The sequence below is a fragment of the Nesoenas mayeri genome, assembly GCF_963082525.1.
Source record: "Nesoenas mayeri genome assembly, chromosome: 2".
NCBI lineage: Eukaryota > Metazoa > Chordata > Aves > Columbiformes > Columbidae > Nesoenas > Nesoenas mayeri.
The window spans coordinates 392,604-406,080 of record NC_137543.1 but is presented as its reverse complement, the minus strand read 5'-3'; the positions used below and the strand labels follow the sequence as shown (position 1 = coordinate 406,080).

Sequence of the window (13,477 nt, the reverse complement as noted above, 5' to 3'; positions counted from 1 at the left end):
AGTGGGTGTGGGAGCCCAGCAGCTGCTCCTGCCAGGGGTGCAGCCCTGGCACCCAGCACCCATCACTTGGTACCCATCGCCTGGCACCCATCACCTGGCACCCAGCACCCATCGCCTGGCACCCATTGCCCCACACCCATCCCGGAGCCGGGCCCTGCGGGGGTAACGGGAACGGCTGCTGCGGGGAGAGGGGGACCCGGAGGCCCAGCCGAGAGGCGCCGGGAAGGGCGGCAGACGCCCGCCCGGAGGCCGGGGCCGGCGGGGCCGGCGGGGCCAGCGGCGGGGCTGGGACGGGCCCCGAGCGGGGGTCAGGCCCGCGAACCGGGGCTCCGGGGCGGGCGGGACGCGCTCGGGAGCCGCGCCGGGCAGGGGGAGGTGCGGGAGCAGCGGGCTCTCGGCGGCGCATCCCGCAGCCGGGCTGTGCGGGGCCCCCCCGGTGGGGCGGGAACGGCCGGGGCGGGGCGTGCGCGTCCGCACGTCCGGAGCGGGGCGGGCTGAGCCCGGGCCGGCCCCCGCGGCGCTGTCAGCCCGCGGCTCGGCTCGGCTCGGCTCGGCTCGGCTCGCCAGAGCCCGGCGCTGCTCGGCTCGGCAGGGCGGCTCGGCGCGGCTGTGCTCAGTTCGGCGCGGCTCATCGCGGCTCGGCAGCGCTCGGCAGGGCTCGGCTCGGCTCGGCAGGGCTCGGCTCGGTTCTGCGCAGCTCGGCTCGGCAGGGCTCGGCTCAGCTCGGCTCGACAGGACTCGGCTCAGCTCGGCTCGGCAGGACTCGGCTCGGGGATGGCGGTGCCGGAGCCGGACGCGCGGCTGGCGCAGGAGAAGGAGGAGGAGAGCGAGGAGGAGAGCGAGATCCTGGAGGAGAGCCCCTGCGGCCGCTGGCAGAAGCGCCGCGAGCAGGTGGGCGCTGCGGGACGGGGCTGCCGCTGCCGCTGCCGCTGCCGCTGCCGCCGGGGCCGCGGGCTGTGCGGGGACCCAGCGCTGCCCGGCCCACCGAGCTCCCCGCCGTGTCCCGCCGGCCGGGGCCGGGGCTGGGGCGGCCGCACCCCCGCGCACGGGCAGCCCCGCCGAGACCCCGGCGGCTCCCGCAGGTGCCCGGAGGCCGGTGCGGGAGCTGCCCCGGGGGCGGAGCGAGCCACTGGGGCCGGCCGGAGGCGCCAGGAGCCCCGGTGCGGGGAGCCGGGCTCGCTGTGTCCCGGTGCGGGGAACCCTGGTGCGGGGAGCCGGGCTCGCTGTGTCCTGGTGCGGGGAGCCCTGGTGCGGGGAGCCCCTGTGCGGGGAGCCGGGCTCGCTGTGTCCCGGTGTGGGGAACTGGGCTCGCTGTGTCCCGGTGCGGGGAGCCCTGGTGCGGGGAGCCGGGCTCGCTGTGTCCTGGTGCGGGTGTCCCGGTGCAGGGAGCCGGCCCGTGCCCCGGGGGCACAAGGCAGCCCGGGTCGCAGCGGAGGGCACTGACACCCCAGGACCAGCCGTGCGGGGCCGCCTGCTCGCTGCTGGTTCGTGGGCCCTGTCAGAAGGAGAGCGGGCGCTGCTGGAGCCGGCGCTGAGCCCAGTCCTGGGGGCTTTGGCTGGGCTCAGTCTCGGAGCTGCGCTCGGTGACAGGTCGGTAGCCGTGGGTCACTGGCCGGGCAGCTCCTGCGGGAATGAGGACTTGGCCGCATGAATTGCAGGGCATGAGGGTGACAGGGGCTGTCTGCCGCACCGCTGCCTGCAGGGCTGGAGAACTTGGTGCCTCCTTTCCGGGCAAGGAGTTTGGATCACTTCAGCTTATCTTCCCAGCCCAGGGGCTCGGCACAGCGCTCCTGCAGCGTGTCCAGGGGGTTTTGCGGCGCTCCCGTCATCACCCCCTGCCCTCTCTGCTCCATCGCTCCTATCAGTGTAATGACCATCTGCGCTGGAAGCGGAGCCGGAGCCGCTCAGCCTCTGTCAAGGCACCCAGAAACAGGGCCCCAAGTCGGTGGGTTAATCTTGACCCCAGACCGGTGGGGACAGCACTGACAGGCACACCCCAGGCTCTGGCAGCTCCTGAAAGGTGACGGGGCCCATCCAGGGCCACTCCTGTTCTCTATCTCCCACGGTCACAAGCCAGTGACCTCTTGGCTGTCTCTAGCGCTCTGGTCTGGCTGCAGGCTGCCCGTGTTTCAGGCTGTTTTCCCAGTCTGGGCTTTGCCAAGATCTTGCCAGCCTGCTAATGTCAGTGCCGTCAGCGCCTGCCCTTCTTGTGTCCCTTTGTCCTTCTGGTGCTTCCACACCCACGCCGTTGCCCTCGGTCCCCGTTCCCGGGAGCAGGGAGCAGGTGCGGCGGCGCTGGTGCCTGAGCCTTGTCCCGTGGTGCGCGTGGGGACCTGACGCCACATTCAGGATCCCGTGGCTCCTTCCCCGGCTTGTCCTTGGTGCTCCCAGCGTGTCGGATCCTGCCCGCGTGGCCCATCGCAGGCGCTGGAGGCAGCTGGAGCTGCGTCTTGGGGGTTTCCTGTGTCTTTTTGGGGACAGGCTTTGCTGGCGCCCATTGTCGGCCGCGTGCCCCCGTCTGACCGGGCTGCGGCTGCTGGCGCGGGCAGCGCGGCCCTTGTGAGGCACGGTGGACAGACGGACGGACAGAGCGACCCCTGCGCCCCGCGGTCCCTGTGGCAGAGCGGCTCTGCGGGACAGCTGAGGCGCTGTGGGAAACTGCGGAAACGAGCGTTTTAGCTGAGAACACCCTGATGCTCCTGTAATTAGATCTGCAGGCTTAAAATGACCTCCGGTGTGTGCTGGAAATGAGCAACAGGGTGGAGACGTTTGGTGTAGGCGCTGAACAAGGCCCGTAATTCAATCCCGTCCGACCTGTAGTTGCATTCTGTTTTTCGCAGTTCTTGGCTGATGTGTGTTGGTCTGCGAGCCACCAAAACAGCCCGAAACCTCTAGTTGTCCTTGGCAAGGAAACGACTTGGAGGTCATTTCTCATTTGAACAATCCCCGTCTATTTCGACCTAATGATGACATTTAATGATGTGTACTTAACGTTTGATTTCGACACGGGAGCGTTCCGGAGCGGGGCTGCGGCGCTGGCCCTGGCCCCGGAGGTCTGTCCCGTGCAGCACGTGGCGAAGTGCAAACAACGGCGAGCGCGGCCCCGCGCTGACACCTCCCCGCGCGTTTCGGTGACTGGCGGCCGTGCCGCCCGTCTGCGGGGGCTGGGAAGGCGGAGCGGCCGCTCCGAGCGCCGCAGGGGTCTCACCAGCCCCGGGGCTCCGGTGCGGTGGCAATTCACAGCCGTGAGATGCGGTGCGTCAGTCCCACCGCTGGCATTGCCAGAGGCCGCCGGCAACAAAGATGCTGAAGGGAGTGGAGCATCCCCCGTGTGAGGAAAGGCTGAGGGAGCTGGGGCTCTGGAGCTGGACAAGAGGACACTGAGGGGTGACCTTATTAACATTTATAAATATATAAAGGGTGAGTGCCACGAGGATGGAGCCAGGCTCTTCTCGGTGGCAAACAATGACAGGACAAGGGGTAATGGGGTCAAGCTGGAACACAAGAGGTTCCACTTACATTTGAGAAGAAACTTCTTCCTGATGAGGGTGGCAGAGCCTGGCCCAGGCTGCCCAGGGGGTTGTGGAGTCTCCTTCTGTGCAGACATTCCAACCCCCTGGACACCTTCCTGTGTCACCTCATCTGGGTGTTCCTGCTCCATGGGGGGCTGCACTGGATGGGCTTCTGAGGTCCCTTCCAATCCCAAACATCCTGTGATACTGTGCTCGCCGGGGCTGTGGTGCCGCGTCCCAGGGACAGCAGCGCTGGGTGATGGTCCCCGGGGCCGGCAGCGCCGGGTGATGGTCCCCGGGACAGCAGCGAGTGCAGCTCCAGCGCTGGGCTCCGTGATCCGAGGGGCAGGGCCGCGCTGCCCCGGCTGCGGGGCGACGGAACTTCGGTGTGACCGGAGAGGTTGTTGCAAATCCGCAGATGCCGAGTTATGTAAGAGAAAACACCGTTTGCTGTCCGAGCTGTCGATACGGTCCAGCGTCAGCCAGCAGCCGTTCTCTTTAACACACATTCCGATTGCCGTAAGCACTCCGGCTATTTTTACCAATAGATTTTCCCTCAGTATCCTGATGATTCATTATAATTGTTTATGCTCCTTAATTCGCTTTTGCCAGGACAGTGGAGCCCTGTGTGGGATCCGTTTTGAGGACGGGCCCGGAGAGGCGGGAGAGCTGTACGAGGGCTGAGAGGCCGCTGGTGCTCAAGTGCCCTGTGTACGTGTGAGTTCACGGGCGCGAGGACGACACCTCTGTGTTCGCACGAGGCCGTTGCGGGGGCGGCTCCGGCCCCGTCCCTCGCGGCGCCCCGTTCCGGCGCAGACGCGGCAGCTCCAGCGCGCCGCGGTGCCGGATCCCGGCGCTGGGTCTGGCCGTGCCCACCGGGGCAGAAACCCTTCCCGTCACGACTTCCCTGTCCTATTTGTGCTGCGTTTATTCCCGGTGGCTGTGAAGTCACAGGTTTCCGTGAGCGGTTCAGGAAATAAAAGCTCTTACGTTAATCTCTGCAACGTACGTGGAGAAACAGCCCCGCGACCTCACGGTGGGCGTCAGCACAGCCGTGTGCCCCCTGCCCCGCTCCCTGCATTGGGCAGCGGCACGGGAGCGCTGGGGCAGACCTTCCCTTGGGCAGGCGCGCTGTTCCAGCCTTGCTCTCATGCCTTCGTTACTTTTTCCACCCAGTAACAGCAGCAAGGCAGAAGAAACTTGGTTTACAGCCTGTGTTTGAAGTTTTGCAACTTGCGGCGCGTGAGCGGTTTCTCCGAGGGGCCCAGCACCTCGTCACTCAGCACAAACCGGTTCTGTCCGCGCCGCTTCGCTTTTGCAAAACCGTCACCCCTGCGGGGAGGGGCCCGTTGGGACCTGTGGGTGTTTGTGACCCTGCTGGTCACCGGTGCCACCGCGTTGACCCGCCGTGCCGGTCGGGCTGTTATTGCGGCTCCGCAGCGTCTGTCCGTCCGTCCGTCCCGGGGTGTCCGTGCGCTCTGCCCATCAAGCCCGTTCTGCTCTGGGGGCTGGAGATGGGCGCTGCTCCCCTTTGATCACAGGGCTGGTAACTGGGTGGTGATGTGGGGCCCTCGAGCTGTGAGCTCTGACTTCGAAACCAGCAGGATGAAAGGAAGGAAGGAGGGAAACGGGAAGAAAGAGAAAGCACGGTGAAGCAAAATGCAAAGAAAATCAAGTAATATTAAAAAATCTGCAGGAGCGGTAGAGTTTGAAGTCTTGCTACAGGTTCCCAGAGATCAGAAAATGAAAACTTAATATGGAAAAGATCTAAACATTTGAATGCGGTGAGGTGCAGGGGGGTTCCCTTTTTTAGGTATTACCGGAGTTTGCAGTGAGGATAAGCAGCTCCGTGACAGAGGAGCTGGAGAGCATCCAGCTCTGCAATCTTTGCCACCAGGGTTATTTCTGCGAGCTGCTCTGCTGCCAGCGCTCCCAGGGGAGCAGCGGCAGGACTTGGCTCTTTCTGTTCATGCCATCTATTTTCTTTCCTGCCCCTTACTGGTTTTATGGCCTTTGTTTGCTGGCGTTCAGGTTTCCAGGATGCGCGCCAGGTCCTGCACGTGGGCCGGGGCAGCCCGCGCACAAACGGGCCGGGCGGAGCGGGGAGCGAGGGAGGCGCTGGGAGCAGCGCTTGGGCTGGTGGTGACGAGCAGCTCAACGCCACCGGGCAACAGCCGGCAACAGCCGGCCCAGAGCCCAGAACCCCCGTGTCCCAGAACCCCATCCATGTCCCAGAGCCCAATCCATGTCCCAGAGCCCAATCCATGTCCCAGAACCCCCAGTGTCCCAGAACTCAATCCATGTCCCAGAACCCCCCGTGTCCCAGAGCCCAATCCATGTCCCAGAACCCCCCGTGTCCCAGAGCTCAATCCATGTCCCAGAACCCCCTGTGTCCCAGAGCCCAATCCGTGTCCCAGAGCCCAACCTGTGTCCCAGAGCCCCCGTGTCCCAGAGCCCAATCAATGTCCCAGAGCCCCAGTGTCCCAGAGCTCAGTGTCCCAGAGCCCAATCCATGTCCCAGAGTCCCCTGTGTCCCAGAGCCCAATCCATGTCCCAGAACCCCCTGTGTCCCAGAACCTTCATGTCCCAGAGCCCTCATGTCCCAGAACCCCCCCATCTCCCAGAGCCCAATCCATGTCCCAGCGCCCCCGTGTCCCAGCGCCCCCGTGTCCCAGTGCCCCCGTGTCCTGGCTGCACCCAGAGCCGTGTGAGCAGCACTGGGAGGATCCTGCCCCTGTGCCCCCTGTGCTGACCCCTGAGCTCTGCGTCCAGCCCTGGGGCCCCGCACCAGCCAGACATGGAGCTGTTGGAGCGGGACAGAGGAGGGACACGGGAATGGGCCGAGGGCGGAGCTCTGGGGAGAAAGGCTGAGGCACTGGGGGGTCAGCCTGGGGAGAGCTCCGGGGAGAACTTAGAGCCCCCAGCAGCACCCAAAGGGACCTGCAGGAGAGCTGGAGAGGGACTTTTCACAAGGGCGCGCGGTGGCAGGACAAGGGGTGATGGTTTAAACTGAGAGGGGAGATTTAGATGAGATCTGAGGAGATTGTTCCCCGGAGGGCGTGGGGCCCCGCACGGGCTGCGGAGCAGCGCGGACGCTCCGGCCATGGAGGGTCCCGGCCAGGCTGGCCGGGCTCGGGGCTGCTGGCCGGGCTCAGGGCTGCTGGATGGGCTCAGGGCTGCTGGATGGGCTCGGGGCTGCTGGCCGGGCTCAGGGCTGCTGGATGGGCTCGGGGCTGCTGGCCGGGCTCAGGGCTGCTGGATGGGCTCGGGGCTGCTGGCCGGGCTCAGGGCTGCTGGCCGGGCTCAGGGCTGCTGGATGGGCTCGGGGCTGCTGGATGGGCTCGGGGCTGCTGGCCGGGCTCAGGGCTGCTGGCCGGGCTCAGGGCTGCTGGATGGGCTCGGGGCTGCTGGATGGGCTCGGGGCTGCTGGATGGGCTCAGGGCTGCTGGCCGGGCTCGGGGCTGCTGGCCGGGCTCGGGGCTGCTGGATGGGCTCGGGGCTGCTGGATGGGCTCAGGGCTGCTGGCCGGGCTCGGGGCTGCTGGCCAGGCTCAGGGCTGCTGGCCGGGCTCGGGGCTGCTGGCCAGGCTCGGGGCTGCTGGCCAGGCTCGGGGCTACTGGCCAGGCTCAGGGCTGCTGGCCGGTGTCCATGGCAGCTGGCGGAACCGGGCGAACTGACGTCCTTTCCACCCCAAAGCGCGCTGTGCGCTGCGTGGTGACCCTGCTGGGCTCAGCCGATCAGACGGGCCCGTGGCGTCAGGCTTTGCTCTGGGCGCCACACGGCAGCTGGGGCACCCAGGTGGTTCTAGCTGGGGATGTTTGTGAGAGCAGGACAGGCGGTTTGGACTCTGATGATAAACCGGGCTGGGGCAGACAGTGAAATCCTCCTCTCAGCGCGGTTCCGTGGGTCTGGCAGCAAGCAAAACTTTCCATGCTGGATTTAGAGTCCTCCTCATTCCCCTTCCAGCCCGTGTGGGCGACGTGCAAGGGCTGTTTTGGCTCTGCCGTCAGGTCCCCTTTTCCTGTGCCACTTTCTCCATCGCAAGGATCCTTTAACCCTCCGCGATCTAACCCGGTCTCAGCAATCCCCCGCCTTGTTGTGTGCCGGGAGGCCCTGACGTCAGCGCAGCGGCACGGGCTGGTGCAGCAGCTCGCCGTCTCTCGTGCGGTGACACGCTCCGCGGTGCCCGCCCGTGCCCCGCGGCGATGCCGGCTGCCGCTGCTCCGGCCGGGCTCCGGGCTCCGCGGCCCCGGGCTCCTCCGGCGCCCCGAGCTGCCGGGCGCCCCTCTGCGCTCCCTGCAAGCCCCACGCGCAGCTGCATCACAATTGCTGGCGTCCTCCGTGCTTTGTTCCCTTTCCTGTTTTTAACCGAGCGTTTTTGCCCGTTGGTTGGTTTTCCCAATCAGGCATTACCGTTTGCAGCGGTCAGACATGGTGTCTGGGTCTCGCAGCCTCGTGCACCTGTCGTGTCCCTCGTCTCCTTTCTCTCTGATGTAACCAGAGGAGCGCACAGCCCCAGAGGCCATTGTGTTTTATCTCTGGGACAAGGGTGGTGTCCCACGGTCGTGTTACAAAATGCATTAAAAGATGATCAGGTGCTCGTTGGCTGGTGCTCCCGTTTGACACCGAGCAGGTGACGGGTGTGTTAGCGTTCCTGGCCGCAGGCGGGTGCTGGCCAGCAGGGCGGTTTTGTCGGCGTTGATGGACCCTGCACCGCTATTCGCTTGGGTTCGCTGCGCCACCAGGTTCCTCCCGACAGGGCTGCTCGTTCCGCTCGCTGGCTGCCCGAGGCACAGAGGGCTGCTGGCTGCTGTGTGCCAGCTGCGCTGCATGGGCTGCTGGTCGGCGCTTCCTGGACCAGCTCTGAAAGCGCGTCCCTGGGTGTTCGTCCAGCTGGGACTGGTGGGCACTGGGACCTGCCCGCCCATCCGTCCATGGGTGTTCGTCCAGCTGGGACTGGTGGGCACTGGGACCTGCCCGCCCATCCGTCCATGGGTGTTTGTCCCCAGTTGGGACTGGTGGGCACTGGGACCTGCCTGCCCAGCCCGTCCATGGGCACATCCTGCTCCCCGCTGTGGTTCAGCTGGGAGCGGGGCAGAGCTCAGCTCAGATCTGTCCCGGGGCAGAGCTCAGCTGAGATCTGTCCTGGGGCAGAGTTCAGCTCAGATCCGTCCCGGAGCAGAGCTCAGCTCAGATCTGTCCCAGGACAGAGCTCGGTTCAGAGTTCAGTTCAGAGCTCAGCTCAGAGCTCAGTTCAGAGCTCAGCTCAGAGCTCGGTTCAGAGCTCAGCTCCGGCTCTGTCCCAGGATGTGCGGTGCCCCGGGGTCAATCAAACTGCGTCCAGCCCCCGCAGCCCCGTCCGCAGGCCGCGTTTGTGCGCGGTGGGTTTGTGCGCGGTGGGTTTGTGCGCGATGGGTTTGTGTGCGGTGGGTTTGTGTGCAGTGGGTGTGTTTGTGCGTGGTGGGTTTGTGTGCGGTGGGTTTGTGTGCAGTGGGTGTGTTTGTGCGTGGTGGGTTTGTGTGCGGTGGGTTTGTGTGCAGTGGGTGTGTTTGTGTGCGGTGGGTTTGTGTGCGGTGGGTTTGTGTGCAGTGGGTGTGTTTGTGCGTGGTGGGTTTGTGTGCGGTGGGTTTGTGTGCAGTGGGTGGGTTTGTGTGCGGTGGGTTTGTGTGCGGTGGGTTTGTGTGCAGTGGGTGGGTTTGTGTGCGGTGGGTTTGTGCGCGGTGGGTTTGTGTGCAGTGGGTGGGTTTGTGTGCAGTGGGTGGGTTTGTGTGCAGTGGGTGTGTTTGTGCGTGGTGGGTTTGTGTGCGGTGGGTTTGTGTGCAGTGGGTGTGTTTGTGCGCGGTGGGTTTGTGTGCGGTGGGTTTGTGTGCGGTGGGTTTGTGTGCGGTGGGTTTGTGTGCAGTGGGTGGGTTTGTGTGCAGTGGGTGTGTTTGTGCGTGGTGGGTTTGTGTGTGGTGGGTTTGTGTGCAGTGGGTGGGTTTGTGCGCGGTGGATTTGTGCGCGGTGGGTTTGTGTGCGGTGGGTTTGTGTGCAGTGGGTGGGTTTGTGTGCAGTGGGTGGGTTTGTGCGCGGTGGGTTTGTGTGCGGTGGGTTTGTGTGCGGTGGGTTTGTGTGCAGTGAGGTGTCTGCCTAGGGTACAGCATCCCGTGTGTTGCCCTCAGTGTGCAAGGTCTCCCCGGCTCTTCTTGGGGTGATGGAAAAATACCCGTCTGTCCGCTTTTCTCGCAGCAAAGGAGAACAGGGCTCGCAGTGTTCGCTCGGCAGCTCTGGGCAGGAGGGACGGGCACCCGTGGGCGCGGCAGGAAGGACGGACGGACATGCAGCTGCCCCGAGGCTGCTGGAGGAGCCCTGGGCCAGGTCTGCTGGGAGAGGCTCCTCTGGTGTCCGTGGGCACTGAGCAGTCACCTCCCCGCTGTCCCCAACAGGGCCTGCTGGGGTGGACAGGGAGAGCTGATGGGAACGGGCTGGATGGCGCTGGTCCCTCAGCCCCGGCACGGTGCGGCTCTGCCGCCGCACGGCCCGACGTGGTGACCGCGAATCCAGTTCCCTGCCTCCGTGTCCCCTGCCCGCGGTGGCTTTTCCTGCGTGGCTGTGGAACCTCAGTTCTGCGCTGCCCGTGGCTGTGCCCGCTCCCCTGTGCCCGCTCCCCGGTGCCCGCTCCCCTGTGCCCATGGCTCTGCCCGCTCCCCTCTGCCCCTGGCTCTGTCCTGCTCCCCTCTGCCCCTGGCTCTGCCCATGGCTCTGTCCTGCTCCCCTCTGCCCCTGGCTCTGCCCATGGCTCTGTCCTGCTCCCCTCTGCCCCTGGCTCTGCCCATGGCTCTGTCCTGCTCCCCTCTGCCCCTGGCTCTGCCCATGGCTCTGTCCTGCTCCCCTCTGCCCCTGGCTCTGTCCTGCTCCCCTCTACCCCTGGCTCTGCCCATGGCTCTGTCCTGCTCCCCTCTGCCCCTGGCTCTGCCCATGGCTCTGTCCTGCTCCGCTCTGCCCCTGGCTCTCCCCATGGCTCTGTCCTGCTCCGCTCTGCCCCTGGCTCTGCCCATGGCTCTGTCCTGCTCCCCTCTGCCCCTGGCTCTGCCCATGGCTCTGTCCTGCTCCCCTCTGCCCCTGGCTCTGCCCATGGCTCTGTCCTGCTCCCCTCTGCCCCTGGCTCTGCCCATGGCTCTGTCCTGCTCCCCTCTGCCCCTGGCTCTGCCCATGGCTCTGTCCTGCTCCGCTCTGCCCCTGGCTCTGCCCCTGGCTCTGCCCATGGCTCTGTCCTGCTCCCCTCTGCCCCTGGCTCTGCCCATGGCTCTGTCCTGCTCCCCTCTGCCCCTGGCTCTCCCCATGGCTCTGTCCTGCTCCGCTCTGCCCCTGGCTCTGCCCATGGCTCTGCCCATGGCTCTGTCCTGCTCCGCTCTGCCCGCGCTGCCGCCTCGAGCTCATCCCCATCCCCATCCCCATCCCATCCCATCCCCATCCCCATCCCATCCCATCCCATCCCCATCCCCATCCCATCCCCATCCCCATCCCCGCGGCTCCGCTTGCAGCTGCTCCGACTTAGCGCTGAGCAGACATGCTGAGGAGAGGCAGCACCAAATGCTTCACTGGAACCAAAACATTTTCCGTCTCATGTGTTCCCTTCACCTGCTGATTGTGTAACACGAGCACGCGGAGAGAACAGGTTTGTCGGGCACGGCAGAGCCCTCGTCCTGCCCTGCGCAGTCACGGGACATCGCGGGCCTGAGCTGTGCTGCTGGGGATGGCGGCCGGGGTGGACGTCCCAGCCCTGGCCCTGCTGTCCCCCCACTGTCCCCTGCTGTCCCAACCCTAGCCCTGCTGTCCCCCTGCTGTCCCTGCTGTCCCCCTGCTGTCCCCCTGCTGTCCCTGCTGTCCCTGCTGTCCCCTGCTGTCCCCTGCTGTCGCCCACTGGCCCTGCTGTCCCCCTGCTGGCCCTGCTGGCCCCTGCTGTCCCCCCGCTGGCCCTGCTGGCCCCCTGCTGGCCCCCTGCTGGCCCCTGCTGGCCCCTGCTGTCCCCCACTGGCCCTGCTGGCCCCTGCTGTCCCCTGCTGTCCCCCCACTGGCCCTGCTGTCCCCCCGCTGGCCCCTTTACGTGTTTTTAAAACTGATTTCCAGGCTGCAGCAGTGCCCCTGCCCTGCACGTTCTGCAGCACGGCGGGTGGAGGGTGCAGGGAGCGCAGCTCCGGGGCCGGGGGACACGGGCTTTGGGGATGGCTGGAAAGGGTCCCGGAGACGCAGCCGCGGAGGGGCCGCCCCGCTGCCCGAGGGGTGTCCCGCGCCCCAGCAGCACCCCCCGCTGCCGCCTGCCCGCCAGGAGCCTCTGCTGCGCTTACGAGACCTGGAGCAGAGGGCCAGATCGGGATTTACTCTGCAAAACTGCTCTCCCGGGCACATTCTGTTCCCTGCTCAGCCTCGTGGCCCAGCAAATCCTGCCAGCTTCCAGTGCCAAAGGGATAAGGTGCTGATGTGTCGGGAGGAGTCAGGTACGCGGTGCAGGCGGTGACCGCGGCCGTGCCCGTGCCCTGCGGCCCTGCTCTCGGTACCGGCAGCCGGGGGTTCTGTGCTGCGGCACAGCAGCCCTGGCACTGACGCTGGCCCCACGGTTGTGGCCTGGGGCATCACACGAGTCCCCGGTCGCTGCACAGCCCCGTGGGTCCCGGTGCTCTCACAGTATCACAGTACCACAGTATCACAGTATCACAATATGTTTGGGGTTGGAAGGGACCTGGAAAGCTCACCCAGTGCAATCCCCCCATGGAGCAGGAACACCCAGATGAGGTGACACAGGAAGGTGTCCAGGGGGTTGGAATGTCTGCACAGAAGGAGACTCCACAACCCCCTGGGCAGCCTGGGCCAGGCTCTGACACCCTCACCATGAACAAGTTTCTTCTCAAATTTAAGTGGAACCTCTTGTGTTCCAGCTTGATCCCTCCCACTGGTTGTCACCGAGAAGAGCCTGGCTCCGTCCTCGTGGCACTCACCCTTTATATATTTATAAACATTAATGAGGTCCCCCCTCAGTGTCCTCTTGTCCAGCTCCAGAGCCCCAGCTCCCTCAGCCTTTCTTCTCGCCAGCGCGGCACGGCAGGTCCGGGGAGCGGGGCCCTGCGATCCGTGTAACCGCTCCGCCTGGCTCAGCCTCCCCTGGGCGCCGCTTTGGCTTTGCCGCGTCCTCCGGATGGTGCCATTTCGTACATCCCGGCTGCCCGTCCCCAGGGCCACCCGCAGCGCCGGGGACAACTTGGCAGCCGTGGGCAGGTGCCGGGTGCTGGTGCCGGGGCCGCGGGTGCTTCAGGGCTGGATTTAGGATGTGGTTGGACTCGATGATCTTGAGGTGTGTTCCAACCAAAATGACTGCGATGCGGTTCTGCGGTGGGGAGGGCTCCATCCCAGCAGGCTGCAGCCCCCGTGCGCACAGGTGCAGACGCTCCAGCGGCCTCGCTCGCGTTCATGGGCCTTTGACTCCCCAGACTTCGCCTTTTCGCTGGTCTCTGGCTCAGCACCAGCGCAGAGAACCCCCGAAGAGGTGTTGTGCTCTCCCTGCCGCCCCCGGGCTGCCCAGGGCCTGTGGCTCAGGCTCCCGGCGTGTCCTCAGCCGGTCGGGTCTCTGGTGGCCTCGCTGACAGCCCCTCAGTGTTCCTGCTGACATGGGCTGTCTGGGGCGGTTCCGCGATGGCGGTGCCGGGGCTCAGGGTGTGAGGAGGAAATGTGCCGTTCCCTCCCCTCCCCACTGCAGCTCCGCATCTCAGCCCCAGCGCCGGCAGCGCCGTGGGGCCAAGGGACCCGCAGGAACGGGTGAGGGCTCTGTGCCCGCTCCTCCCTCAGCGTCCCGCCTGGCGCCCCCTCCCTGATACCGTCAAATCGCTTCATTGAAGAAACCTCTGGACCCAGCCTGCCCGCCCTGCCTGCCCTGCCTGTGCTGCTGCGCTGCCTGCCCCTGCCTGCCCCTTCCTGCCCTGCCTGCCCTGCCC

At 66.0% G+C, this 13,477-nt stretch overlaps 1 protein-coding gene across 3 annotated transcripts in view; it reads left to right on the top strand.

Moving 5' to 3' along the window:
• Positions 1 to 514: 514 nt before the first annotated feature.
• Positions 515 to 13,477, top strand: part of NRBP2 (nuclear receptor binding protein 2) — a 41,837-nt gene continuing 28,874 nt past the window's right edge. For all 3 annotated transcript variants that reach the window (XR_013921724.1, XM_080338532.1, XM_080338531.1), the window contains exon 1: positions 515 to 891. Coding sequence is in view for 2 of the 3 variants with exons in the window: in XM_080338532.1 (XP_080194658.1) it covers positions 775 to 891 (117 nt within the window). In the remaining variant the exon portion in view is untranslated. The remainder of the gene's footprint in view (positions 892 to 13,477) is intronic.